The 26,906-nt window shown below is 43.6% G+C and overlaps 1 protein-coding gene across 2 annotated transcripts in view; it reads right to left on the bottom strand.

Annotated features, from left to right (window-relative positions):
- RGL1 (ral guanine nucleotide dissociation stimulator like 1) overlaps positions 1–26,906 on the bottom strand; it is a 167,376-nt gene that overhangs the window by 14,717 nt on the left and 125,753 nt on the right. For both annotated transcript variants that reach the window (XM_088016804.1, XM_028121581.2), the window contains 8 exons: positions 26,055–26,270; positions 22,460–22,563; positions 19,107–19,191; positions 13,173–13,262; positions 10,360–10,446; positions 8,988–9,020; positions 6,887–7,008; positions 4,258–4,347 (listed from right to left, as the gene is read on the bottom strand). In XM_088016804.1, coding sequence (XP_087872930.1) covers positions 4,258–4,347; positions 6,887–7,008; positions 8,988–9,020; positions 10,360–10,446; positions 13,173–13,262; positions 19,107–19,191; positions 22,460–22,563; positions 26,055–26,270 — 827 coding nt within the window. The remainder of the gene's footprint in view (positions 1–4,257; positions 4,348–6,886; positions 7,009–8,987; positions 9,021–10,359; positions 10,447–13,172; positions 13,263–19,106; positions 19,192–22,459; positions 22,564–26,054; positions 26,271–26,906) is intronic.

Here is a 26,906-nt window from a genome sequence, read left to right as displayed (position 1 = left end):
TAACACAGATACAGACCCAAAGACGAGGGCTTCTGTTTATGGTGCGATGCTGAAACCAAAACCCCTTATACAGAGCCAAGACCCTCAAAGGGCTATACATGTATAAGAAGATGGGCTAGAAAAATATCTTCCTACTGGCACAGGAAGACAACAAGGAAGCTTATCTGCCTTGGCCGGCACTTGGGTGAAAGGAAAATGTCTCCCCTGAAATCATGTGTGATCTTGGCCAGCATCTCACTCAGATTCGCTACCAATGTGACCTAGGAACTAGGAACTCTCAGACCAGTAATACTCCTGTGCAAACTAGAATTAAAAACAAAACAAAACAAAACCCAAAAACTTTCTGGAGGAATCTACCTTCAAACCAGGATGTAGAAGATTTTCTGATAAAGATGAGCTCATAATATAAAATTACAAAATATACACAAGGAAATACCCCACCCAAAGGGAGTTAAACAAGCATAACAAATAGCAGGTTTAGATTCCTGAGAATTTCAGAACTTCTGACCTACAACAAGACTTATCAGAAAGAAACTAATAATTTAGTCATTAATTTGACAAATATTTGAGGGTCTACCATGGGCCAGGCTATAAAATAAATATGCTTAAGATATTAAAGACATAAGAAAGGAAATTGAAAACAGAAGTTAAGAACAAGATATCCTGACAAAATAACAGGAAGACAGTTTGAAAAAAAAAATCAATTCTGGAGTGAAAAATGTAGTGATTTAAATGAAAAACTCAGTGGAAGGATTAAATAACTGTTGAAGAGAAAAACTGTGAACAAGATGATAGATCTGAAGAAAATCTTCAGAAATCAGCATCAAAATATAAAGACATGAAAATAAGAAAGGTTAAAAGACATGGAGATTGGAATAAGAAACGCTGACATGTGTGTAAGAAGAGTTCCAAGAGAAGACAATTGAGAGAATGGAAGAGTGACCTTATCTAAGGAGATGGTGGCTGAGAAGATTCCAGAACTAATGAACTGCATGAATCCTCAGACCCAGGAACCACGTCTTGAATAGGATAAATAAGACTCAATCCTCACTTCAACTGTCTAACAGGATATCAAAGACAAAAGTAGTTCTTAAAAGCAACAAGGTGGGGGGCATAAAACAAAGGAACAGTAAATAAACAGATACCAGACATCTCAAAAGCAACAACAGAAATCAGAAGACATGGAATAATGTCTTCAAAGTGCTGAGTGTAAAGAACGGTCCTCCTTGAATTCTATACCCAGCTAAAAGAACTCTGAGAGTGAGCACAAAATAAAGACATTCTCAGACACAGATGGAGAGGGTTTACATTAACAGACGACAGGGAGAGGAGTAAAAGGAGGGAAGGGTAAGATGCAAGAAGGAAAGGCATGTAAAGAAACTAGCAAATGCAGCCAACCCCAAACAAGCACTGACTGTATAAAATAACAATAGTAGCAACAATGAGCTTGATTTTTCATTAAATATTTCAGGCATTATCCCTCAAGTTCCAAGACCTGAAGCATATCTTTGTTCTGCCTCATCTCCACCCCCCGCCCCTCCCCACCTCTTGCCCATTTTCCATGTCGTCTCCTTTCTGGGACCTCCAGGCACTAATGAGGATAGAGGGAAAGAGCTAAACTCTGATCACAATTCACAGGAGAAAAAATAATGCCACTGTTGTACTGCTCCATAAATTCTGAGGAGTAGACTGCTGAAGGCTGTGGACTCATGGTCCTCAGCCCATCATCTGAGAATCTAGCTTAGAATGAAATTGTTCAAAGACTAAAAAAGGTTCTTCCAATTGTATAACTCTATGAGGTCAGTTCTGCTTTGTAAAGGTTAATTCTAGCTCAATACTAGGCATCTCTGACCTTCAGACCAAGCATGGTCTTTCCCAAAGGCCCCCAAATTCTTTCCAATTCTTTGGAAAATGGGTCATTAAATGTGGGGAGAGCAAAAAGTACATTTGCCACATTTTTAAAAATGCTAAGACGATAAAATATTTTGGAAATCAACAGGTATACAAACACCCTTATATGTACAAGAAATACGATGGGTGACATTGGAGCCTGTTTTATTCATGATAAATGTTCAAACTCAACTGCAGATACCAAAGGTTAAATTCAAGCATCTTGGCAAGATTTCACCAAGGAGAGACATGTCCTCAATTTCGACCACACTTTATGCAGGGCACTGAGCCCTGATGATCCCGCTTCTCCTGGATTTCATGGGACTGTCCCTGCAGAGTTTGCGCATGAGCCAGAGTTGGTGCAGAGAGAGCACCCAGCACAATACAGATGGATGGCTGGGTTGGACAGGGGTAGTGGGAAGCAGTTATATAAAAATTCATCTGCAGTGGCTACTGCCTAAGAACAGGGAAGAAAAAGCAAGAGGGCAAAGTAGTAGCACTTAGGATTGTATCTACCTGTGCAGAACTCTGACTGCCATAGCAGGTCCAGAAATTTCCAATTATTTCTGATGCAGATGACCATCAGGATGCCTGGCATTCCTTGACTCACCTTGCAGGGAGCCTGATTCCCTGTATAGCTGTCAATCTTACCAGCTGACAAGGCTTGGTCAGGCCCTTGGGTCATCTCAAAAGAGAGTTCATTCTCCTCCATAATTGCCATGATGAAAAGATAGCAAGATACTATGGAAAATTCTATAGAGGTCAATCTACAAGCTCATAAATCTACTGTGCAGGAGGGCCAAATTAGGCATCTGAACAGAGAGAGGTGTGGCAAGAGGTCAAGATTACCTTTAAAATGCTTTCTACAAAATCACATGTCCCAACCTCATCTTCAAATGTCACCTGATGTCAGGTGGAAGCCTGAGCAGTTTCTGTTAGTGGGAATATGGCAATATCTAAGTCCCTCTCCCTTTTCTGCCTTCCCTCCCTCTTCTCCCTCCTCCACTTTTTACCTACTGCTCCATCTTTCCTTCCTCTCTCCCTTCAGAAAGCATTTTTCCCCACAGGCAATATGGCAAAAAAGTTACAACCTGGGCTCTACAGCCAAATCTTGGGTTTGAATCCAGATCTTCCAATAACTAACACACTACTTCCCCTGTCCGTGCCTTACTTTGCTGATTTATAAAGTCAGTATAAGAGTAGGAACTACCACTTAGGTTATTTTGTGGATTGGATGAGAAATACATGTATTGTTCTTAAAACAGTGTTGGCACATGGCTCAATGTATTCATTCAATAAATATTTATTAATTATCTACCATGTGCCAGGCACCATTCTAGGTCCTGGGGATATAGCAATGAGCAAAAACCAGACATACATGCCTGCCTTCATGGAGTTTGCATTCTAGATAATAAAGAGACACACACAACATATAGTATGTCATGTGGAGGTAAAGGCAATGGAGAAATGCAAACCAGGTACAGGTGAGAGAGGATGCTATGGGCAGGTAAGGCGGATACGTTATAGTAGCAAATAAGGTGGTTGGGGGAAGGCTCACTGAGAAGGTGACATTTCAACAAACATCTGAAGGGAGTGAGGAGTAAGTCCTCGGGCCACCTGGGGACCAGTGTTCTAAGCAGAAGGAATGGCACACCGAGCACGTTCAGCAAGGTCTGGGTGGCTGGAATGCAGAGTACAGCGAGCCAGGAAAAATAAGGACAGACAGGCATGGGACGGGCAGGCAGGCCTGGGATGACACTGCAGTTCCCGAAGAGTCTTGAGGGCCCCGGTAAGGACTCCTGATTTTACTCAAAGGGAGGCAGGTATTATGAAGTTAGCTGTGGAGTGTATCTTGCACGCCTAGCACCGAGTGGGGCATACAGCCACGAGTATCATGGACAAGGTTCCTGCTCTCTGGTGGTGAATGTTCTACCATGGAAAAGAGCCAGCGTGACTGAGAGGGATGGGGGCAGGCAGCAGCATCAGAGAGGGTGCTCTCTCAGGAGGTGACACCGGTGCCCACACCTGAAGGAGCCAGCCACAGAGAAAGAGCATGTCAGGCCAAAGAAATATCCCGTGCAAAGGCCCTGAGGCAGAAACAAGCCTGGTGTGGTTGGTGAATGGCTACCAGGTGGGCGTGGCTGGATCCTGGTGAACAAGGGGCAAGGCTGGATGGGCGGAAGGTGGTCAAGAAGGTTGGGGAAGATCATGAAAGTCCTCCTAAGCTAGGACAAGGAATCAGGGTGCTATATTCAAATAAACCATCGGAGGCCTTTAAGCAAGGAGGTATAATCCTATAATCCGGTGTACGTTTTAAGAGACTACCAGGCTATTTGGTGGAGAAAGGATCAAGGAGGCAACACTCACAGGCTGAGCCTCTTCACCATGCTCTTCCGAGGCTTGGGCGACGTGGCGCCGGCTTCAGCAGCTGCTTCGATCTCACAGGACAGGGCGTAGCTGGGGAAGAGGAGGGGGGTGTGGTGAGGCCAGAGCTGGAGAACTGAAGAACGGGTTGAAATTCACATGACTTGCCAATTTTGTTTTAGAGGAAGTCTCCGATGGTTCAAAGTAAAGATGCATGTACCATGTTGTTCCATCACCAGTATCAGAGGGGATGGACTCAATGACCAGATTTTACAAATTTACATGTGCGCCTCCTGCTCTAATCCCCGTCCTGGCCTGAGGACTGAGGCCCTTTAGTGCTGTGCGCCTCAAAGAGGGACTTGTGCGCTTTGGCAGCATCGAAGGCCGACTCCACTCTGTTTCCTGATCATTCTCACCCCACTACTGAGCCAGGGGGAGAATTATTTCTTGTCTGCTACTTCCCCCCATTACTCTGTGTGTGTGCACACGTGCCCAACTTTTTATCTAAGAGAAATGAAAGAAGAGACTTTTGCAAACTATCTAATCTCTAGTGAATAGACATTGGCAGTTATATTATTGGTAAAGATATTTGAATATGATTTTTAATTGTCAAAACACCCTAAATTTAAAAGGCTCCAAATTCAGACATCTATATGCCAGGCAGACAGAACTTCCATAAGCACAAACGGGATTTATATCTGACTTGAAATGTCTTTTATGAAAGCTTGTAGCTCTAACTTGTAGATGTATTTGGCTCTGGATAGGTGCAGAAGGGTGAGTGCAGTAAATAGTAGCTTAGTAATTTGTTAATTACATGTACTTTTTTTTAAACCTAAAGATGTATCTAGATATTTGCTCATGTGTGGGCATTCATTGATAAAGGAATTTTTCAAATATCAACTTAAGCTCTAGAGGTGGTTGTAAATAGGAAGGAAAAATGGGATATATTTAGCAAGATTCCTCTAATCATTAAAAAGTCAATTAATACAATTGACAAAAAGTTCATTATTACAGCTGATATTGTGAGCTTAGACTTTCTGATCCATATCACCAGCCATGGTATGTATGTTCCATATGTGAGAAGGATGAACACATAGAGAGAAATTAACTCATATACACTGATCATCAGACCAGAAATGTAAGGTGAGGCAGTAACTGCTTTATTTTCTACATGGCAAAGAAAAAAATCTTCACCAACAAAGGAGTACTGAATCACATGTTTTGTTTAATGTAACAGGACCAATCTACTCTGGGATAAAAAAAAAAAGGACCTCAGAAATCATCTATCTTCCAAATGAGGGTACCGAGGCTTACAGAGGTTATACGATTTGCTCAACATCATACGACCACCTTGAGAGCTTAGGTTGTAGGGTCAAGAAGATCAGAATTTAAATCCAAGCTCTATCACTGACTAGAGTCAGTTATTCTCTGAATCTCAATTTCCTCATTGGCAAAATACTTATTTTGCTGTCGATTTTGCTCTCCCTGCTGATAAACTTTCAAGGAAATCCCCTGGTCCATGGCAGGGGTTAGCAAATATTTTCTGTAAAGGACCAGATGGCAAATATTTTAGGCTTTGCAGACTATATGGTCTCTCTTCCAACTACTTAACTGCCTTTAAAGCATGAAAGCAACCATAAATAAGACGTAAATGAATGGGCTGTATTCCAATAAAACTTTATTTATGGATACTAAAACTTGAATGTCAAATAACTATTCCATGTTATAATCTCCCTTTCTTTTTTGCCCCCCAACCATTTAAAAATATAAAAATATGTGGTGGGCCGGATAGGGCCTGCAGACTCTAATCTGCTGGACTACAGGGTAAAGACTACACCCCCGCTGGGTGGACATTCAAGGCACTGGAGTTAACGTGCTTTTCCGTGCTCGTCAACCATGATTTTGAAACCTGTCCCTTGTGTCCTAGCCACAACAGAGTTCTCACTGTTCTTCCAAATGCCAGCCATGTCAGGCCACTAAGCCTTTGTTCACGTTCTTCCCTCTGTCTAGAATGTTCTCTTCCAGTTCTCCTGGTGAGATCTTAGCTCTCCTTCACAGCCTAGTCCAAACGTTCACACCTTTCCGATGATCTTCCCTACCTCCCCCCATCCTTGACCAAATTGCTCCCGCCCGTAGATCCTGCAGCACTTCAGCTACCCGCCAGATTTCAGTTCTTCATGAATCTGTCTCTCCTTCCCAACTGAAAGCTCCCTGGAAAGCTGGCCCCAATGAACAAAAATGACAAACATGGTGACAATGGAGGCAGTAGCGGTGGTGATGAGGAGGACAATGATGATCGGCACTTGAACAGTGCTTTTCCAAATACAATTTCATTTAATCCTCACAAACACTTTATGGATAAGCATCCTGAAGATCAGGAAGAATCAGTGACTTGTTCAAGGTTACAAAGATAAAAAAAAAAAAATGGTAGAGCAAGAATCTGAAAGCACATGTTCTGATGCCATCCATCCACCTCTCCTGCTATACCATTATCCTCTGAAAACTGAGGTTATAGAATCTACTAGCTGCTCACTAAATAGTCGCTGAAAAAATGGCCCAATGAGGAAAATGGAGGTAGTATTCTTCTCACCAACATCGAAGCTCCACCCTGATGGACAATATGAGCACCTACCTCTCCTCCTCTGTTAGGAGCTGCTGCCTCTGGAACCACTGGATGAACTTTGGGTCTGGTGTCATACAATAGCTGTTGCAGGCAGATTGCAAGAGCTTTATTTGAGCAATCACTTCAAATTCCTACAGCAGACAGAACACCAAAAAGAAAGTAAATAATAAGGCCGACCCAATATATCTCTTTTCAACATGAATTCACACCACATTAGGAAATACAATGGAGAAAACCATCTAGGATGACTCTGAAGTCCTGCCTTTCTTAGGAATAAAAGAACTGAATAACTCTTAAAAATTCTAACTCTGAATCCCTGTCTTTGTATGCTTAATTGTCAATTCCCACCCCCCCTTGAAAAAGCAAATTGATATAACTAAAACAGGCTAGCAGAGCAACCCAAACTCGTTATTACCTAAAGCCATAGTGGCTCCATTTTTCTCTTTTAGGTTTTCATTCTAGGGATAGAAAACTTATTTTTTAAAGTTGTGTACTTTTAAAGTATATTTTCAATTTCCATTTCTATTTCTTAAAAGAGAGAGAAAAAAATTAAGTCAGGAGGCTCCTAAGTTCCCCATTGCCATCTTCTTCAACCCTTACCCTTCAGTAAATTAAGTTTTGGTAGGGTTGAATATCTAAACAATCCAGGGCCTCATAAACTTGAATGTTTGGATTTCCCAAATCCTTGGGTTTTTACTACTCCAGTAAATCCTTTAACTAAATCTTTTAAAGCTCACAAGAGAAGCAAGTATATAATTATGTCCAAAATTATTTATACTTCTTTAGATGTTTCAATAAAGTTTTTTTTTAAGTCAGCAAAGGGTATAAGCCTTAGCTTTAGGTTTTATACTCAAATTTTCCAGAAGTTTAACATGCTAGGCTTAAAAGGAAAGAGAGAGGCATCCAGGGTGATTCTGAAGTTAAAGGACAAAGATGGGTAACTCTGGAGGCCAGTAAGTGAATTTGTTTTATTGTTACAGGACGTGAAAGAAGAAACTCAACAACAGGCAGGTTCTGTGGGTATCAACTTCCCATCCAACAACCTCAGCTCTTGGTCTCAATAACCTCAAGGAATATTTATCATCATGCTAAAGTGTACTCTACCAGGGACAGAAGGTTTACATTTGTCTATTTGTCTATGTTAACATGAGCTCAGCCTGGTTGGCTCCTGAAGGTTTGGTTTTAACCCAATTTCATTTCCTCCTGGAAGTTTCTCTGACCCCACAAGTTGGGGACTGATGCCCTTCCTACGTCTTCCTATGCTATCCACGACTTCTGCTCACAAGACCTTATCAGTTGTGTTAGAACTGCTGACTTATTTGTCTACCTTCCTCCTGGACTGTGAAGTTTATGAGGGCAGGGAGTGCTGGGTTTTCTCTGCAGCAACCCCCAAACCTATCAGAGTGCTTGGCCCATGTGAGGTAACGCCATCAATTTTTGGGGAGTAAAAGAATGAAAGAATGACGGACTGAGTAAGCTTCCTTAGTCATAAGTGTTATGAGGTGAAGGCATTCCTTTGTTCACTCATTTTCCTTTGCATCATTTATCTATTTAAACACACCATTTTTACACTAAAACCATAGCAAATTTTCAAAGCTCTGTTTTCTCTTTTTTTTTTAGTGCTACGCAAAGCCATCCACTATTCTCTCCACAGAAAAATTCACCCCTTCCCATGCTGACAGGAAAGGAAGAGAGTTATCGACATGTCACAGTGAACACCTTTCCTTTCTTCACCATCTTTAACTCTTCCATATGTCATTTACTCTTTCGAAACCCCTTCTCTTTCATAGGATGAACCGGCTGTTGCCCAGGCTGATTATAAAGAAGAGATGAGGAAGGGTGAGGAAAGAAATGTGGGCCTTGCAGCAGCATGACTGGGTCTGGGGGCCAGCTTCTGCACCTGGGAATTGAGGAAGATAAAACCTACTTCACAGCACTCTGGGGGAGTAATACACAGGACTGGACAAGGTACAGTCGTATATGGTAAGTGTTTGATAAATGCAAATTCTTTGTTTTTTTGCCTCTACAAAAAAAGGCTTAAGTCCCTGCTTCTCTTTTTTCATGCCCAAATGAAGTAAAATGGAACACTGCAGCCAAGGCCTCTACTCACCCTTCTCCTTTTCTCAAAGTTTATCAGTCCACCCTGAAAGAAATTCAATTAAAAAAATAGTGAGAAACCAAGCTACTTTGAAATACGGCCCTGTATTGTTCTATGAATCATTAAAATAGATCACAGGGATGATAAAGTCACAATGATCAATGACACTACAATTATGGCTACTGTGTAGGAAGAGACGCACCATTTGCTTCAAGAAAAACATTCTTTGAATTCTAATAGGGACAGGACAGGCATACAGCCTTCTTATAAAATGTCCAAAACCAACTAAAATAGTAATGATAAGGAAGTTACAATTCAGAATCCAAATACATTTGTAGAGCCAATATGGGCAAAAGCTTGAGTAAATAGTCCATTACACTTTATTTCTTGACCCAAAGCAACAAAAACTAGATGGTCATTGACTCATACTGGAATCCAAATTGTTAATGGTTTATTAAAAGGGAAGTCACTTCTACATATAGCTTCGTGAAAAGTTACGTTTCAATTCTTCATCCCCCAGCTCCTGTTCTCAGTAGGCTGAATATAACTTCTAAATCATCAGTCACTCCCCAAAAAATTCCCCAGTGCTAATGAGTGTTTCCTGAGATAAGCTGAGGCAGAGGACATGAAGAGACAGAGCTCAGGAAATGCAAAATAAATGCACATGCCCACAACATCATGACGAGCTTGGAGGTAGGTACACACAGAACCACCACCAGGCCTGCTAACTCTGATAGAGTAGAAGCAGACTCATCACATGTGAGAACAAGGGAGGGGACAGAAACTTAGATTTACAAGCAATCCTTAAATCTCACTTCAAATGTCAAATTTCTTCTCCACTTAATATTTTATTACAGCTACTAACAAGTAGCTTAACTTTCACTTCTCTTCCCCCTGAGAGAGAAAGAATGCACACACGAGAGAAAACACAAGAGCACCTCAGGGCAGGTAATTATATGAAAAAAGAAAAGAACAATTAAAAATCCACAAATTTGACCACCTCCCTACCCCACCAAGTAGAATATTAGGGCATATCAACCCCTCAGCCCTACCTGCCCAAATGCTACTCAAAATCAAGGTCGTTCTCAAACCCACTCCTTCTGTAAGGCCCTGCCATCACCCCCCCCCCCCCCCCGCATATGGGACGGATGGTAACCTCCCCTCATCTCTCACTGCATTTCTGTCTGAATTCCTAGTATTTCCACAGTCACTGCCGGCCTCGATACATAGCTTCCACTGGCTTGTGAGTCACTTCCGGTGTTACTCTGCTTTGTATTCCTCACAGCACCTAACACAGTGCCGCGTTCATAATGGGCCCTCAACAGACACTAATAAAGTGAAATTCTCTCTTGGGTATCCAAGTCACCACATCCAAACAACTCACCTCAATATAGTCCTGAAGAGCAGTGTCGAGCATGGTGAGGTCAGTCAGGAAGGTGCCCAAGTAGGGCACAGTCCCCTGCATCACACCCTGAAGAGCAAGCACAGCAAAACGGTCTTTGTTGTTACTAAAAAGTGGAAGGGTTTCAGGAGCCTCCACGCTGGAGCAAATGCACCTATTGTTGGCTAAATTTGGCAAAGTGACCGTTCATAGATGAAGGCAGCAATCTTTGGCCAGGTAAGCCCTGACAGCATTCAGAGAAAATGAAGGACCATTGAAGACCATTAGTGTTAACCTCCATGAATGAAATTTTTAAAGATTTTTAAAAAGGATGGGAATTATTATCACCTAATCTTTTTTTTTTTTAAGATTTTATTTATTTATTTGACAGAGAGAGACACAGCAAGAGAGGGAACACAAGCAGGGGGAGTGGGAGAGGGAGAAGCAGACTTCCTGCGGAGCAGGGAGCCCAATGCAGGGCTCGATCCCAGGACCCCGGGATCATGACCTGAGCCGAAGGCAGATGCTTAACAACTGAGCCACCCAGGCACCCCTCTAACTTTCCAAAGTTAGGAAAACAAGCCTCAAAGGCCAGGAGATCATACAAGTATGCTCAAGAGTGTTCACAGAGGATTCGTATTTTGCTTAGGCTGTTTCAAGGGATGGCTTTTCTCTTTCAGAGTGTGTGGATACTCCTGGGGGTCTGGAATGGCTTCACCATTGGTAAAGGAGGGCAACTGTACATTGAGGAAGAGTGTATACCACAAGAGCATGGGGTGTTACTATGAAAATGGCCTCTTGGGGGGCACCTGGGCGGCTCAGTCAGTTAAGCATCTGCCTTCGGCTCAGGTCATGATCCCGGGGTCCTGGGACCGAGTCCCGCACTGGGCTCCCTGCTCAGTGGGGAGCCTGCTTCTCCCTCTCCCCCTGCTTGTTCTCTCTCTCTCTCTCAAATAAATAAATAAAATCCTTTTAAAAAATGGGCTAGACTTTGTGGCTCACTTCCAAAGGATAGAAGCGGGAAAGGGAAAAATGGTAACTTTAAAGTGGAAAGTCTGGCAAAATACTACTTTAACTAAGTGATGAAGGTTAATATCACCAGTGACTCTGATGGGATGTGACGAGAATGGCACTTCATTTCTGTGATATCCTTCCCCCAAATCCATAATCTCAGCCTATTCACTAGAAAACAACAGACGCACTGTGATTGTGGGACATTCTAAAGATACCCAGGACGGTATTCCAGAAGACTGTCAAGGTAAGGAGCAACAAGGAAGGCTGAGCTCTCACAGAGCAGAGAGGCCTGGGGAGACAGGACAGCATCTTACAGCATGGTCCCCTGACCTGGCTCCTGGAGCAGAAAGAGCGTCCTCATGCAAAAGTGGTGAAATCCCAATCAAGTCTGGATTTCAGTTCACAGTTCACACCAGCACTGAGGTGTTGGTGCCTCGGGCTTGACAGATGGGCCATGGCCAGAGAGGGTGTTGACAATGGGGGACACAGGCTGAGGGCTTCAGGGAAACTCCGTGTACTATCTGGAACTTATCCGTAAACTCAGAGTAAAAAGTCTATTTTTTTTTTAAATTGTCCCTTGGAAATGAAGACAGAATCACTTCAACTGCAGGTATACGCAGTATTAATCTCATGAAATTTCCTTTGAGATCATCTCAATTCTCCGTAAGGCCGCTGAGGCACTAACTTCCATGGATACCTTCTCCTCACTTCCATTCAGGCACTTAGGATATTCTGGAAGAAAACACAGCCCCAGCCAAGGCAGGACCAGGTTGCTCCATAGGAGGCCAGCTGTCTCCTTGGCCAGAACTAACTGGAGAGGTTCACCCCGAGGACTCTCTCTCAGGCACAGTTCGTCCTTCCCTGTTATGTGCACAAGGTCTCATCCTGAACTAAAATAATCTTTTTTTAGCAGCTATTTTTAACTTATCTTTGAACAACTAAAAAAAAGTCTGAAATGCTGTGAAATGTTTCATAGGCTTTATGGTACAGACGAGTCCTATCATTCAAACACAACATTTCTGATTTATGTCCAGCCTTCCAAAGAAGGAGAAAATCCTCCCAAAGCAGGGATGAGACGACCTAGAGGTTGTCAGTTTCTTAATCTCCTCTCTCTCTGGTTTTCCCTCTTCCATGCTAAAAGGAGAGTTTTTAAAATAAAGCTTTAAGATAAAGCTAAAGATGGTAACTATCTTTCAGTCTTAAGGAAGGAGGTACGGTATTCCTTTGAGTATTGAAAAACTAGAAAAAGGTTTGGCTAGTCCTTGGGATTAGTATGGAAAGCTGGAAAATGGAGAGAGGGTTTGGAACAAATGAAAAGATCTGCCAGTACACAGACTAAGTCCTCCTGGGAGCAGATGCTCTTTCCTCGGCACCCATGTGCTAGGGCACCAGGTGTCCAAAGTTGACTACAGTAGGCATTCCTGTTGGGGAACCGAAGCCCAGGAGGTCTCGAGGCCAAGGTAGCAGCAGCTTCTAAGTGCAGGAGTGGATGGAGGAAGACAGCAAGAGGGAGGAAGTCTACCTCCTGCAGACTTTTCTCCTTACCTCTAGAGGAAAAAATGTTCCAGAGAACGCTATGCTTTGCAAGTGTAAGGGTTTATTTCCCACTGGGTCAAATGGGAGTGATAATATGTCTCCTACAGACCTCCCAGGGCTGTGGAGAATAAATAAAGGATGGAGAACATTCCTGGAAGCAGGGGTGCCCTGCAGATCAAAGGTGCTGGGGCCATGCAGGAGCCCCACCACCCACACAGGGCTGCTTTCTGATGGGTCCTGAGGGAAGACTGAGGGCCGGTACATACCATATCCTTCTGGAGCTGAAGCCTCCTCTGGGTCCGCTTCTGGTTTTCTTTCACACTGCTGTCCAGGTTTGCAAACTTTGAGGTTCCTTCCTAAGAAACAGAAGCACACACAGAGGAGGGCAATGGAGAGTGGCAGCAGAAGGAAGAGAAGGGGCACAAAGCTTCTGGTCCGGAACCTCTGCACAATGGCCTGCATGCCGTGCAAAAGCAAGAGGCCTCCAGCAGGCTCTGGGCTGAATTATGTCAATGTTCAGCCGGCTTGTCGCGAGCGGTCTATGTGCAATAAGGTCTGGTGGCCTCGGGTGATCCCAATATCCCCCCTGCTTTGTAAGAAGAACCCCTGATTTGTGGTTCAAATCAATGGTCAATACCAGGCCCGAAGTTCCCAGAACCGAGGCAATTTTTTGCATATCCTACATTTCACTGGGACTAATCACATGCCCCGGAAATGAAGATCTCTTCCTCAGTACATTTTGTGATTTCTTGCTCTTTGCCTGAAACACATGTGCCAGCATTCTGTGAAAGAAACGGGATTCTTTCTGTGGTTATTTCTTAGCTAAATGAAACTTTTGTACCGGAAGTTTTCTGAGGAAGCCCCGTATCGTGGAGCAGCACTAACCTATGAAAGCCAGACCTTCGCCTATTTTTTCTCCCCCATTTTCCTCCCCCCAACCTATCCTCCTGAGTTGCTTTTCTCAGGTCTGGAACTCTTACAAGTCAATCCTTCCTCCTGGGGCCTGGGGACGGATGGCTACCCTTCCTCGGCTCCTGTCTGTTGTCACAACAAACTCTTCCACGATGGTGACTAAACTCCAGTCTGCTGACTGAACACAGTGCTTTGGGGTTTTGTGGTTTCAGGGTCTTTTGAGTTCTCATTTTCCAGGAACTGTATGAATGGGAGGCAAATTTCACAATTTGGTCGGGGACAAGTGCTCCGGTAGCTTTTCCTTGGTCAGTCTTCCTGGGGTTTATGTTACCACGGCCTGTGACCTTCCCTGATCACACAGAGCAGCGGCGTCTTCTGCAGACTTGGCCTTCCCGATGTCAGCGAGGCACCAAGATCTCCTAGCATTCACCAGCCCTCACCTGGGTCCAGAGCCCACAGTGACTCATGATCTATTTTAATTCTCCCTATCACAAATGATGATAAGGAGCAGTACTGTTTAGCCACCTCCTGCATACAGCTTTTCCTGGGCATGAATGAAAGCTGCCTAAAATGTTCCATTTCCAAAGCAAGGGGGTGGTGAGTCCTCCCAAATTCTTGAGAATTTGCTTGGAGTGAGCAATCACTTCTGTCTGACTTGAAGGCAAGTGTCCATCCCTTCCCTGTGTGGGTCCCTCTGGTCCCCTTCCAGCTTCTCAATCACTGGAAGAGGTATCATGTGTGGAAGTTGTGGAAGGCAGCCCTCAAATTCTTAAGAAGGATTTCTGACAAGTTAAAAGGCTCCCGAGAGCCACAGAATAGCAGAGGCAGAAAGGAAGAGCACTTGGGACAGCCTCCCTGCTGGCAGGGAGGGTGAAGACCTGAGGTGAGAGCTCGCAGACTTGCGGATTTCATGACTTCATGATTTCAAGAGAGTTAGACTCTGTTCCTCGCTGGGTCACGGAAGAGATGGCTAGTGCAACTTCTTCCAGATAAGGTGTCAACCGAAAACCTACTATTTGCCACATCCAGTGGTACCCATTTTCCCTTCTTGGCCCTAAATCTTCTGCTCTGTTCTCACACCACCGATCCCTTGAAACCCCTTGGAACTTTTCACAGGTTTGCTGATGGTATCACACTGGTTCCTTCCTTCTGACTCCTTTGCTGGCCACACTCATGCTCCTAGTGTCTCTTCATTCTGCCAAAGTCACCTTCTTGTTTTTTGCTATAACTGGGTCTTTGGAAACGTCATCCTTAATGATTGCCTATGTTTGGATGAATTCCAAATGGCTCCCTCTCCCTCCATCAACCTCCTGCTCCCCTCCTATATCTTTCCCCTTCTCTCTCTCTCTCCTCCCTCTCTCTCTCTCTCCTTCCTCTCTCTCTCTCTCCTTCCTCTCTCTCTCTCTCCTTCCTCTCTCTCTCCCTCCCTCCTTCCTCTCTCTCTCCCTCCCTCCTTCCTCTCTCTCTCTCTCCTTCCTCTCTCTCTCTCTCCTTCTTCTCTCTCTCTCCTTCCTTTCTCTCTCTTTCCTCTCTCTCTCTCTCTCCTTCCTCTCTCTCTCCCTCCCTCCTTCCTCTCTCTCCTCCCTCCTTCCTCTCTCTCTCTCCCTCCTTCCTCTCTCTCCCTCCTTCCTCTCTCTCTCTCTCCCTCCTTCCTCTCTCTCTCTCTCCCTCCTTCCTCTCTCTCTCTCCCTCCTTCCTCTCTCTCTCTCTCCCTCCTCCCTCTCTCTCTCCCTCCTTCCTCTCTCTCTCTCCCTCCTTCCTCTCTCTCTCTCTCCCTCCTCCCTCTCCCTCCTCCCTCTCTCTCTCTCCTCCCTCTCTCTCTCTCCTTCCTCTCTCTCCTTCCTCTCTCTCTCTCCTTCCTCTCTCTCTCTCCTCCTTCCTCTCTCTCTCTCTCTCCTTCCTCTCTCTCTCTCTCCTTCCTCTCTCTCTCTCTCCTTCCTCTCTCTCTCCTTCCTCTCTCTCTCTCTCCTTCCTCTCTCTCTCTCTCCTTCCTCTCTCTCTCTCTCCTTCCTCTCTCTCTCTCCTTCCTCTCTCTCTCTCTCCTTCCTCTCTCTCTCTCCTTCCTCTCTCTCTCTCTCCTTCCCCTCTCTCTCTCCTTCCTCTCTCTCTCTCTCCTTCCTCTCTCTCTCTCTCCTTCCTCTCTCTCTCCTTCCTCTCTCTCTCTCTCCTTCCTCTCTCTCTCTCCTTCCTCTCTCTCTCTCTCCTTCCTCTCTCTCTCTCTCCTTCCTCTCTCTCTCTCTCTCCTTCCTCTCTCTCTCTCTCCTTCCTCTCTCTCTCTAGTGAAAATTCCTCACTTGAGGCCCATCTATTCTCCACCTCCATGAGTTCAGCCGCCTCATCCATCCTGCTCCTGGGCCTTGGGTGTATGCAGCCACTGGATTCTTCTCAGTCAGTGTTGGGTACTTTATTGCTCAGAAGTTAGTGGTAGCGATCCGAATGGGCCTTCAGAGTCCTAACAGTCCTGCTCCAACCGCGACTTGAGTATGTTTCAGAGCTTCACTACACGTACGTTTTCACCAGAGCCAAATTCCTGGGCCTTTCTCACAGTTTTTATGTAATTCCACCAGGGAGAGTTCTCATCCAAGAGTCGCAAGAACCAGGACAATCTGGTGGCAGTCTGCTTTTCTGCTGCTTTAAAATTTATGGACTCTACAATTCAACCGCTCGGAGTGATCTAAGTTCATCATCACAGGTTTCAGATAATCTTTGAGAAAAATAAAAACAATTTTTTCCCCAACAGTTACAATGAAAACCTTAGATTCTTTTTTTTTTTTTAGATTTTTGTTAATTATTATGTTGCCTCAGCCAGAATATCATAGAGGTGGAACATTACATCTACCCGGAAATGAAGGAGAAGACCAGTCTTTAAGACTAAGATTACCCAACTGTAAATCAGTGTGAGTCCAGGAATGCCATATTAGAAACAGAGGCCTGCAATTTTTCTCTGTGGTTCTTTTGAGAACATAACTACCTTGATTCCTTTTTTTTTTTTTTACAACCATGCTGAGAATTAACACTCAGACTTATATACTTCATATGAAGAATGATCAACAAAGGTGACTGGAAAGGGACCTACATATACATACGGCCTGCCCAAAACACATCACACCATTGTAATGATAATGCACAGACCACAGGAATTCATAGCCAAGTTTTTCATTTCTTTGGGATTGGAGCCATGTAGAAGAAATTTAACTTAGAGCACAAGGGCCAACTTCTACATTTAAGAAAGGTTTACGGGACCTTTAATGTCTAGATATGGCTTTGCTTCTAAGGTTTTGGCCAGAACACCGCCACCAGGCAATGGGCTGCACGGCACTGAATTTATCTATGTTGGAAGGATGACTCAGAGCTATTGGGATTTGAATGTGTGGCTCCAGTTAGTCTAGCTTTGTATTCCTGACAGGGAGACGACTAAGCCATCTCCTTCCAGCCAGATGAGTTTCCATTTAAAGTCTGCAAATCCAGGGGGACATGAAGCAGGGAGTAACACGATCTCAGCAAGCACTGGTTAGTGTGCAGCTAATCAGGTAGGCCAAATCCGGAGCTGGACATCAGCACAAACTGCCTTGTTCCTATCACTGACTCCAAGAAGGACCAAGAGTAGGCAGCTTCTCAAAGTCACATGAGTCCGAAGGCCCACCAATTCATGCAGTTGTACAGAGTTTCTGAACATTTGCTGCATCCCAGGCACTGTGTCAGGCATTAAGAATAGAACAGTGACAAAAAGGACCCAGTTCCTGCCTGCAAGAGGCTTGCAGGCCAGCAGGGAGACAGGCTGGGTCCCCGGCAGAGCCCATGATGAGAGAGACATGCAGGAAGAGCAGGACTTAGGAGGACAACCGTCAGGAAGACCATAACAGATGCCCTTACAGGAATGACTAATCTAACAGGTGTTAGGTGGATGCCCTTTCGTAGGGACGCCACCTCCAATGGACTTTCATCCCTCCTCCAAGTGTGTGCTCTGAGCTTGTGTATGTAGCCCATACTTTACTCACTTTGATTTGTTATGCATACTTTGGCTTCGTGTGCACACAGCATGCCAAATACTAAAAACACATTTGCATAGGGCTTTCAAATATTTTATCTTAGTCAATCTTCAAATTAATTCTGTGAAGTCAGTGGACTAAATACTATTATCTCTACAGATAATACAGTCTCTTATGCAGAGAAAGAGACTAACGACAAGGATCATACCCTCTAACTGCCCAGTTCAGGGCTATGGTAGTGCATACCCTATGATTTTATAATTGTCTACTTCTCTACCTGGCCCCCATGAGATGCGATCTCTTTCAGATCTGAGACTGCCTTCAGTGTGGTTGCACCTCCGACACCCAGCACATCGCGAACGCTCAATCAACTGTTGTTCAGTTACTGATTTACCTTCTCTGTGAAGTTTTCTCTGCTCTATCCTGCCCCCTACTACCAAGTGGCCAGAAGAAACAGTTTCATGCCTCTGTGATGAAAGCACAGGCTTTAGAGTCTCACCAGGTAAGGTTCACATACTAATGACCTACCAGGCGCGTGACTTACAACACAGGGCTTACCTCTCTGAGTCTTGGCTATCTGCAAAACAAGGATGATAAAATCTACTTTATAGAAAGGTTGTGATGATCACATCTGGCCTATGTGCCCCTCTGATGACCATTCACAACCTGTTATTTGTACCTTTATTTGACTACTTATTCTCAGTTAGTGCCTCCATCCACCAGCCAGAGGGTGAATTCTTGAAAACAGGTTCTGGGTTAGTTGCCTTCATATTCCTAGAGGCCGCTCCAGTGATTTACGGATATTGGACATTCAACAAATGTCTGGGGAAATGAAATCAACCGAGCTATACTTCTACCTTCTACAGTTCTAAAGTCAGCACTCACTTGGCATTCACTAAATATTGCTGATGGGCCCGTGCAACTTGGTCCAAATATGGAATTATGGGCTTGGCCTCTGTCACTCTAGAAGATGTTCTGCTGAGAAGGAATATTCCAGGGCCTCTCACCCACCTTGCCGCCAGCACTTGGTGTCCGCAGAGCGGCTCGTTAAAGAGATACACTCGTGAGCACAAGTTTCACAATCTGGTTGTGTAACCCTGAAGCTCCGGAGCTGGACATTCAGTTTTCTCAGCCTCGAGCTTCTTTGATTTGCCAGCAAAAACAAAAATGCTGCCTTCTAGTCGCTGCAGGCTTTCTCCTGGGACTGCAGGAATGTGGGGAGCCCTCAAGCCACTCTCCCCTTGAAGGGATTCCAGAGCTATCCGTGATGCGGCCCGGTGCCCCCACCAAGAGCCTCACCTTCATCAGAAGTTCCCGGCTGGTCAAATGGTTGTTATGGTCGGAGAAGATATCTGAAAGTTCTTCAAACATCAGCATCCGGTCCCTGGGAGAGGGATGAAGAAAACATTCACAAATAAAGAGTCAGTGAAAGGCCCACACCTTCAGCCCTGCTGCCCTCCGTTACCTGTGGCTACAGAGGGATTGGACTGATCTCAGGAGCAGAGAGGAAGCCAATGACTTTGTTCATGCAGCTTTTTTTTTTTTTTAAGATTTTATTTATTTAGTTGACAGAGAGAGACACAGCGAGAGAGGGAACACAAGCAGAGAGAGGGGGAGAAGGAGAAACAGGCTCCCCGCTGAGCAGGGAGCCCGATGCGGGGCTTGATCCCAGGACCCTGGGATCACAACCTGAGCTGAAGGCAGATGCTTAACGACTGAGCCACCCAGGCGTTCCTCTTTTTTTTTTTTTTAAAGGTACACACAGTCACCTATGTGAAGAGGGGGGTTTTCCTAACCACCTATGTTATAATCATAAATAAGGATTGCTAAATTGGGGCATCAAGTTGTTCAAATGGGACATGTTCTTTAAAAAAAATCTGTCTTAGCAATACACACACAGCCCCGTGGGGACCGAGAAATCATGCTGGCCAGTTCCCTCATTTAGAGATGAAGATGCCAGGGTCAGGGATTTGCTGACATTTCCATCGCTAAGTTTTGAGCATGGCAGGTGTAGAAGCCAAATTTCCTGAGTCACAGGCCAGTGCTCTCAAATCAGAGTCAGATTAGATGGCAGCTGAACGGGCTCTGGTCAGGGGCGGGGGTTCAAATCCCCACTCTGCCCCTCCCTCCCCAAGGGCTCTTGGGCCCTTTGCTTAACCATCCTGAGCTTCCATTTTCTTACCTATACAAGGAACATCCTAGGAGTCCCCTTGAGGGACCGCAGTGAAGGTCAGCAGGATCATATATATAAAGTGGCTACTCTGCCCTCTCTCTTCCGGAGGCCCTGTCCCTCTCCACGGGCCTCAGGCTTTTCTCCCCAGCCCTCTAGGGTTACTGAGTGGAGGACTCCAGAGGCAGAGAATTGACGGGGCCATATCATTCCCCAGTCAGCACGTCATGATCACGGGAAAGCCATTATTAACTTATTTGTTTTATAATGAGGGTAATATTATTCTTGTCATAAAGAAAACCACTAAAGCTATTTGTATTTTGGAAAAAATAATTAAGAACTTAATTACACGTGGGCCTAAATAAAGAGAAATAAATAGACGTCTTCTCTGTCCACTGAAAAGTGATTAGCATTAAGGATTACAGGGAAAGTGATAACCAAATAAGGTATCCTAACTCTGTCCCTTGAATTTAGCAATGAAAACTATGGAAAGCTGATATGAAAGCATCTTCTCATGACATTTCTGCAGCATCCCTGCTAAAACATGAACCGACCAACTAAGAAACAAACCAGACACCCATACTGTACAGAATGAGGCTTTGAGGTTTGTTTTGAGGTGAAATCATTTAAAAAGCCAGCTGGAAGAATGGGTCTCATATGGTAACCAAGAGATTAAGATACAACTCCACTCATTTTTTTTATTTGTGTTTTAACCTCAAATTTGCTGTGGAAGAAATCTTTGTCTGGCTAACTGACTTTCCACAGTATGCTATTTATCAACCACCAAAGAAAGATAGGATTACCTTTCATTGCAATCAGAGAAGGTTGCAATCAAGCACAGGAGCTATTTCAGCACCTGGGCCCCCTTTGATTTTATTTTGATACCATGACCAGGGAGTACTGATGAGGGGAAGGAGAGGGGCCCGTGCTATTGAGGATGAGGACTCTGTATGCATCTGATTTTCCCGAGGCCTATCATCTCATGATTTTATATGACCCATCTCTTTCATAAGATTTATATGCAAAGGAAAACCAATCAACTAATCTTTCTTTCACATACAGAGTCAGTTGGATTATTCAAACTTATGAAGAGAAGAAAGAACCTAAGGAGTAAGTGGTGATCAAAAAAATTTCACTGGACTTTGGAAAGCCCATCTACCAGGTTTTCTCCTGGTAGATAACAGTGTTGTAAACAGAGCATGAGCTTTGGCGTCTCCAAGTGCCTATGGCTTCTCCGGCTCTGTAACACCAGGCATTACGATCAGCCACTTCGATTTTTTTCTACTGACTCATCAAAGCCTTATGTAATAAATAATTTGACTTCCCCCAAGTAGCCTTTCTTCTGATTGGGAATAGGAGCCCACTGGTATGTGTGAGTACTCTGGCACTTATTTTTCAGCATAAACTTACGAAATTCTGGTATACCGATCTGGGTCTCTTGCAAGTTTGGATAGTGTCGGTCCCTTAGGGCTTAATCAGCTCTAAGTAAACTGATGAAACCGAATGCCTAGACCTTCCACTCCTAAGGACTAAAGCCACCAATCCCACAAAGGCAGGCCTGCCTGGGGAGCCAGCTGGCTCCCCTCCTGGCTGAAACTGACTATACCGCATACAGTATAGACTGTAAACAGTTTACACATTCTTCCTCGATACAGCCTGACTTTTTGATTAAAGCTCAAACCCAGGTAGACCTGTTGAATGTAATTGGCCTAGTGTGTAGCCATGACACATTCCCCAGCTTCTAAATCTGTACTGATAGGGAACCAGAGCTGCCTCCTCATTCACCTTTCCCTCCTCTGCAAAAAGTTCTCTGGTCTACAAGGGAAGCTCTGGAACTAGGGGAAGAAAGAGAGTAAAATAATAAGGACAATAAATTGTTAACTGTTCCAAAGCTTCCACCAAGAAGTATGAAAAACAATATAAAATGAAAACAGTATAAAAAAATACAAAATGAAAAACAATATGAAATGTGGCCAGTTGATAACTTTAGTCAGGTGCCTAGGAAGGAACACTTGGCGGTTTTGAATATCACTCAGATGGCTTTTAACACGCTGAAACAGAAGCGAACTGAATAGATTCTTGCTGAACAGCAAGAACTAATGTCCTATCTACGCACACGATCCCTCACATCTTGGCACAGCTTAGGGCTTTGGAATGTGGCTGAGAAATAACCAGAAGGAATAGCAAACTGCTATAACTTCATCACTCTACAAACTTACCCTCGGAATCTAGATCATAAGCACATCCTTAAAATCATCCCCAAAGCCAATAACTTGGCTTCGACACACTTTGTCTGTGGCAGCCCCTCTCAAAACTCATTAATGATTCCATGTAAAGAGCACCCTGCCTGGGACACACAGAGGCTTTCAAACACGTTTCTCTAGTTATGTAATATGAGCTTTGAAGGCAAGGACCCGCACCCTTGATACAGCGACCAGTCGCCCCAGCCAAAGAAAGCAGGGCAGGACACTTGGGAACTTACTTGGGGACGGCGGCCCAGGTCTTTTTTAACCTATAGATGGAATTGGACTGCAGTGCAGAAATGATGGCCCTCAAGGAGGAAAAATTCTTCAGGATCCTACATTCCTGTGCGGAGAGTGATTAAAACATAAAAGGCATTTAAATCTCAATAATACAGTGAGCTGGTGGTTTCCTGTTTTAGAGGTACCACAGCTGCTATGAATTCTTACCACTAAATAGGCAGCTGTATAAATACTGAACATCAAAAAGTGGCTCCTTACTCCCACCCCAGTCACTGAAACACTTTATAGGTTTTGGCACCATATGCTTGTTTTTCTCCCTTTAATATATTTTTTGCGTTGTTGTTACAGTTTTATGGTTTCCAGCTTTCCCAGTAAAACATGAATGGAGGTGAGTCTGCAGTGCTGTGCTCGGAAGAGCAAGTTTGCTTCTGCAGAAAGCACACAGATGCCCTAAAAACACACGTGAACCATCACTGTATCCTTCAGACAGCCTCTGTGAGGTCAGGTGGTATCGAACGTCTCATGGCCAACCTTTGCCCAGAGAGGTGTATATAACTTGGCAATAAAAACTCACCACGAGTTGAACTTTGGCTTTTATGCTCTTTGCCAAGAGGGAATATTTTTATACACATTCGTTTGGTTTCAAATTGGCTTGGGCCACGATCATAAACATTCAGAAACACCTTGGTTCCCTCGGTGTTTCCAAAATAACTTGGGCTTTTAAAATAAAATTTGCTTTGGCAGCATTTGAGAAAACAAAATAGAAAGAGAACAGGAAATATTCTGGATGGCATTTTCTGGGTAAGGAGAAAAGCTCTCTGATCCTGAAATCGAAGCTACCGCACGGAGTCTACAGCCTCAGCAGCCAGTGACCCTGGAGTCAACATCCTGCTGATGAATGGTGGGGACAGTGGAACAGTAAGGGAGAGAGCCCCAGTCTTGGCAACATGGGGAGAGTGGGCTATGCCTTATGTCAAAGGAGATGTTTCAATATACAGGCATTTGGGAGTGTAATATATCCACTGAGTACACTGTGTGAGCACGGGTTTGGCTTTGTGCAGAACATCTGAAGCAAGAGATGCCAGGGTGGTTGGGCATAAATGCACATTGCTTCTAAGGTCACTTCATGAAGTCATGCTAATCCTGAATAGGAAGGAAAAACAGCCCTCTCTAACTTAGCTTGCCAAAATCTGGCTACTTAAAACTATGCCAAACAAACAAACAAACCTCCAAACATTTTTTTCTTAGAGTCAGTGCCAAAGTATTTTACAAAAGTCATGCCCACTCTTTTTAAATTTCTCAATGCTCTCCCCTTACTTGAGAAGAGCGAGCAAGCGAGAAAGAGAGAGAGAGCACTCTGAAATAAGGTCAGTCTGGAAACCCAAGCCCACGAGAGCATGGTTCAACAAAGGTTCAGAATCCAAAAGTCATGTTCCAAAAATCAAGAAACTTGCGATAAATAAAGGAACTCAGGCACAGATACTTCATACAAATTGTAATAGACATATGGAACACATTATCCAGAAAGAGGCTTCAGTTAAGTGTTTAAAGGAGTACAAGAGACATTTGGCCCCATTTCCAGAAAGGGAGGTATCTTCCAGGAGATGCAAAAGTAAAATAAAAACATAGCAGCCAGGCCAGTCCAAGATAATATGATCACATTAGGTCACAAATATTTTCTGTGCAAAATTTTTATCGTTTTTCAAATATCCTCTCGATAGAAATTAACTGTGATTAATGCAGGAAAAGTAAAATAAATCTTGGCAGGAAACCACCTATGAGTTTCATTATTTTATTAAATTACTCCACACAATTTCAAGGGACACGACATGCTCAATATTAGGAAACTACATTGCCAAGAACAAGGACCCCTGGCTTTTAAGCATGTGCTATGGGATTTGGAATAGACCTCAAATTGTTCAACTTGTATTTCTTATTATCACATAAATGCACAATTTATATTTAATTCGGACCAAAAGTCATGGTTTGAGCCACATCGTCAAACACACAAATGCTGTATTCTCGCTATAGATTTTCTAAGCAGATGAATGGATTAAAGGATATAGCATTTATGGCAAAAAATATATATTTTTTTCTTATCATTTTAAGAAGACAGAAATTCCATGCTCTGTTCCACTCTATCAGAACTTCTTTTGTAGCTCTTGAGAAATAAGCTCAATTCAGAATAGGAGAAATCTAAGTTGTAAGATAGTATTTTCCTACTTTTTTATATACTAAAACATCTGTGGTAACAGACCACCTAACAATTCAAAATAAGGCAAATTTCCTAGCACAATTATGGCCCTGCTCTTTAATTAAAGACAACAAAAGAGAATGTTAAAGAGAGGGAGAGAGGGAGAGAGAGAGAAGAGAGAGTGTGTGTGTGAAAATTTAAGCACTATGCCCTGAACATGAGGGCTTAATGAAAGAAATACACATTAGCATAGAAAGCAAAATGGGTTTTGGTTGAGGGCTGACCCATATAAACCAGAACACTGACTAATAAGAGATTTACATAATACTTATGTTTCAAAGTCGTTAATTACATAGCTCTTGCTGATGTAATTTCTTCTGCCTACAAAAAAAAAAAATCTTACCCAATCTTCAAATACCAAAAATTATATCTAGTATTCAAAGCTAAATCCAAATGTCATCCTATCTGTGAAGCCTTCCTTGATCCCCCCCAGTCAGAAGTGAGTTCTCCCTCCTCCACAGCTGTAGCTTATCTCATGGGGCCCCACTCCTCTTTTGCTTCAGCTGAGATCATTCCAGTCTATCTTAACTTTCTTATTTGACTATAGGCTCCTGTAAGACCACATTGATTGTGCTTATCCTAATGATGTCCCCAAAGTACATAAAACTGTAGCTCACGTGCATTTAAGAGCTCATGAATTACCTGGTGACCAAGTGACTGAATACTGTTCACCTTTTCTGAATCATGAAGATGCTGATTAGTGAAGGTCATACAGTATGTAAGCGGCTGACCCAAGAGACCAGACTGACACTCAGCAGAATGTAACCAGGCCTAGAAATAAACTCTGTCCCTCCAACTTCGGATAGAAGGCCCTCCTGAAAAGCCCCAGATCAATGTGAAATCTGTGCATCTCAGTCCTTTGGAAAAGAGATTCAGGATTCTGAGAACGTACCAGCTCTTTCTATCGGTAGAAGATATAATGCTTCCGGGTGCTGGAAGGGTACTTAGGTAGGTAATCATTCTGCGTTGAAGAGTAGTCTAACACTCAGACTATCATCAAGTTCTATTTACTGAACATGGGCACAACTGACTCAGTTTGTGAAAATAAGGGGAAAAGCAGATGGATGTCCTACCCTGGAGACACAGCAGTGTGCAGGCCCATGAGCAGAAAGAAGTGTGCAAGGGACCAACTTTCTTTAAAGAGCAAAAATAAGCTAAGTTAAAAAGGCAATTTTTCTTCTTACTTTGGAGGAACAACAATAACAGCAACAAAAACCCAGTGGTCCCTCACATATGGTCATTTGATTGCCTTGCAAAACGCATAGACCCCTTTAAACAGAGAGATGGAGTGGTCTCCAATATCTACTAAATACAAAGAATATTTTTAAAAAGACAATTACATGAGCAATGTTAATCCACTTCTCAATGACTTTGGCTCTCTGCTGAGTTTTGAGTTCTTTGCCCCCCAGGATGGTACTGACAACGCATTTGGTGAGCGTGTTAAACTGAGAGATGGTAGCACGGATCGTAGGAGCCAAATGTTTGTTTTCCTTCTTATCCCTTCGAGACCAAATGCAGCCCAGGCAGTGGTGAGGCACTACTTTCTTGAATAGTTGCTAGAACAAAAGAGAAACGGACTTTCAGGACACAGACATTTCATATGGCAAAGCACATCATCTGGGTCATCTGTGAATTAGTATTTTGTAAATGGACAAACAACCCTTTTCTACTTGACTTGCCTCATCGTGTCTATTTCAATGGACAAAAGTAAATAATTAATGTTAACTGGTCAGAAAAGCCCACATTTTCCTTCTAAATCTGCTCGACTGCACAAACGGAACACAATGACCAAAAGAAAATTTTAAATGACTGACCACATTTTGACTTTTCTATCTCAAATGACAGGTACAAATCTATACAGTGGTCGAGAGGGTTTTGACCTCAGAATCATATCGAGGGTATGTTCTGGGCACTCACGATCATGAATTGAGTACAATGCATATGGATGCCCAGTGACCACCTGACGAGTGATCCAAAGAAGGACAGGGCATGTGGCGTTACCATCAATGTGTTCTACAGGATTTCTAAAATGAAGAAAGTAAGCATATAAAAGGCAATACCATTCAACGTCACAGAGTAAAAGGAAGAAAGGAAGTTACAGCCTGGTTTCCAGGTCTTTGCCTAAAAGTCATCACCAATGAGGTTTCCTATCTTTCTTTGATGCTGTCAATTGTGGAACAAAATCAAAGCAA

The sequence above is a fragment of the Eumetopias jubatus genome, unplaced genomic scaffold (assembly GCF_037043125.1).
Source record: "Eumetopias jubatus isolate StellerSeaLion01/CBP00866 unplaced genomic scaffold, mEumJub1_p1.0 scaffold_12, whole genome shotgun sequence".
NCBI classification, from domain to species: domain Eukaryota; kingdom Metazoa; phylum Chordata; class Mammalia; order Carnivora; family Otariidae; genus Eumetopias; species Eumetopias jubatus.
This window is presented reverse-complemented; position numbering and strand designations above follow the sequence as displayed.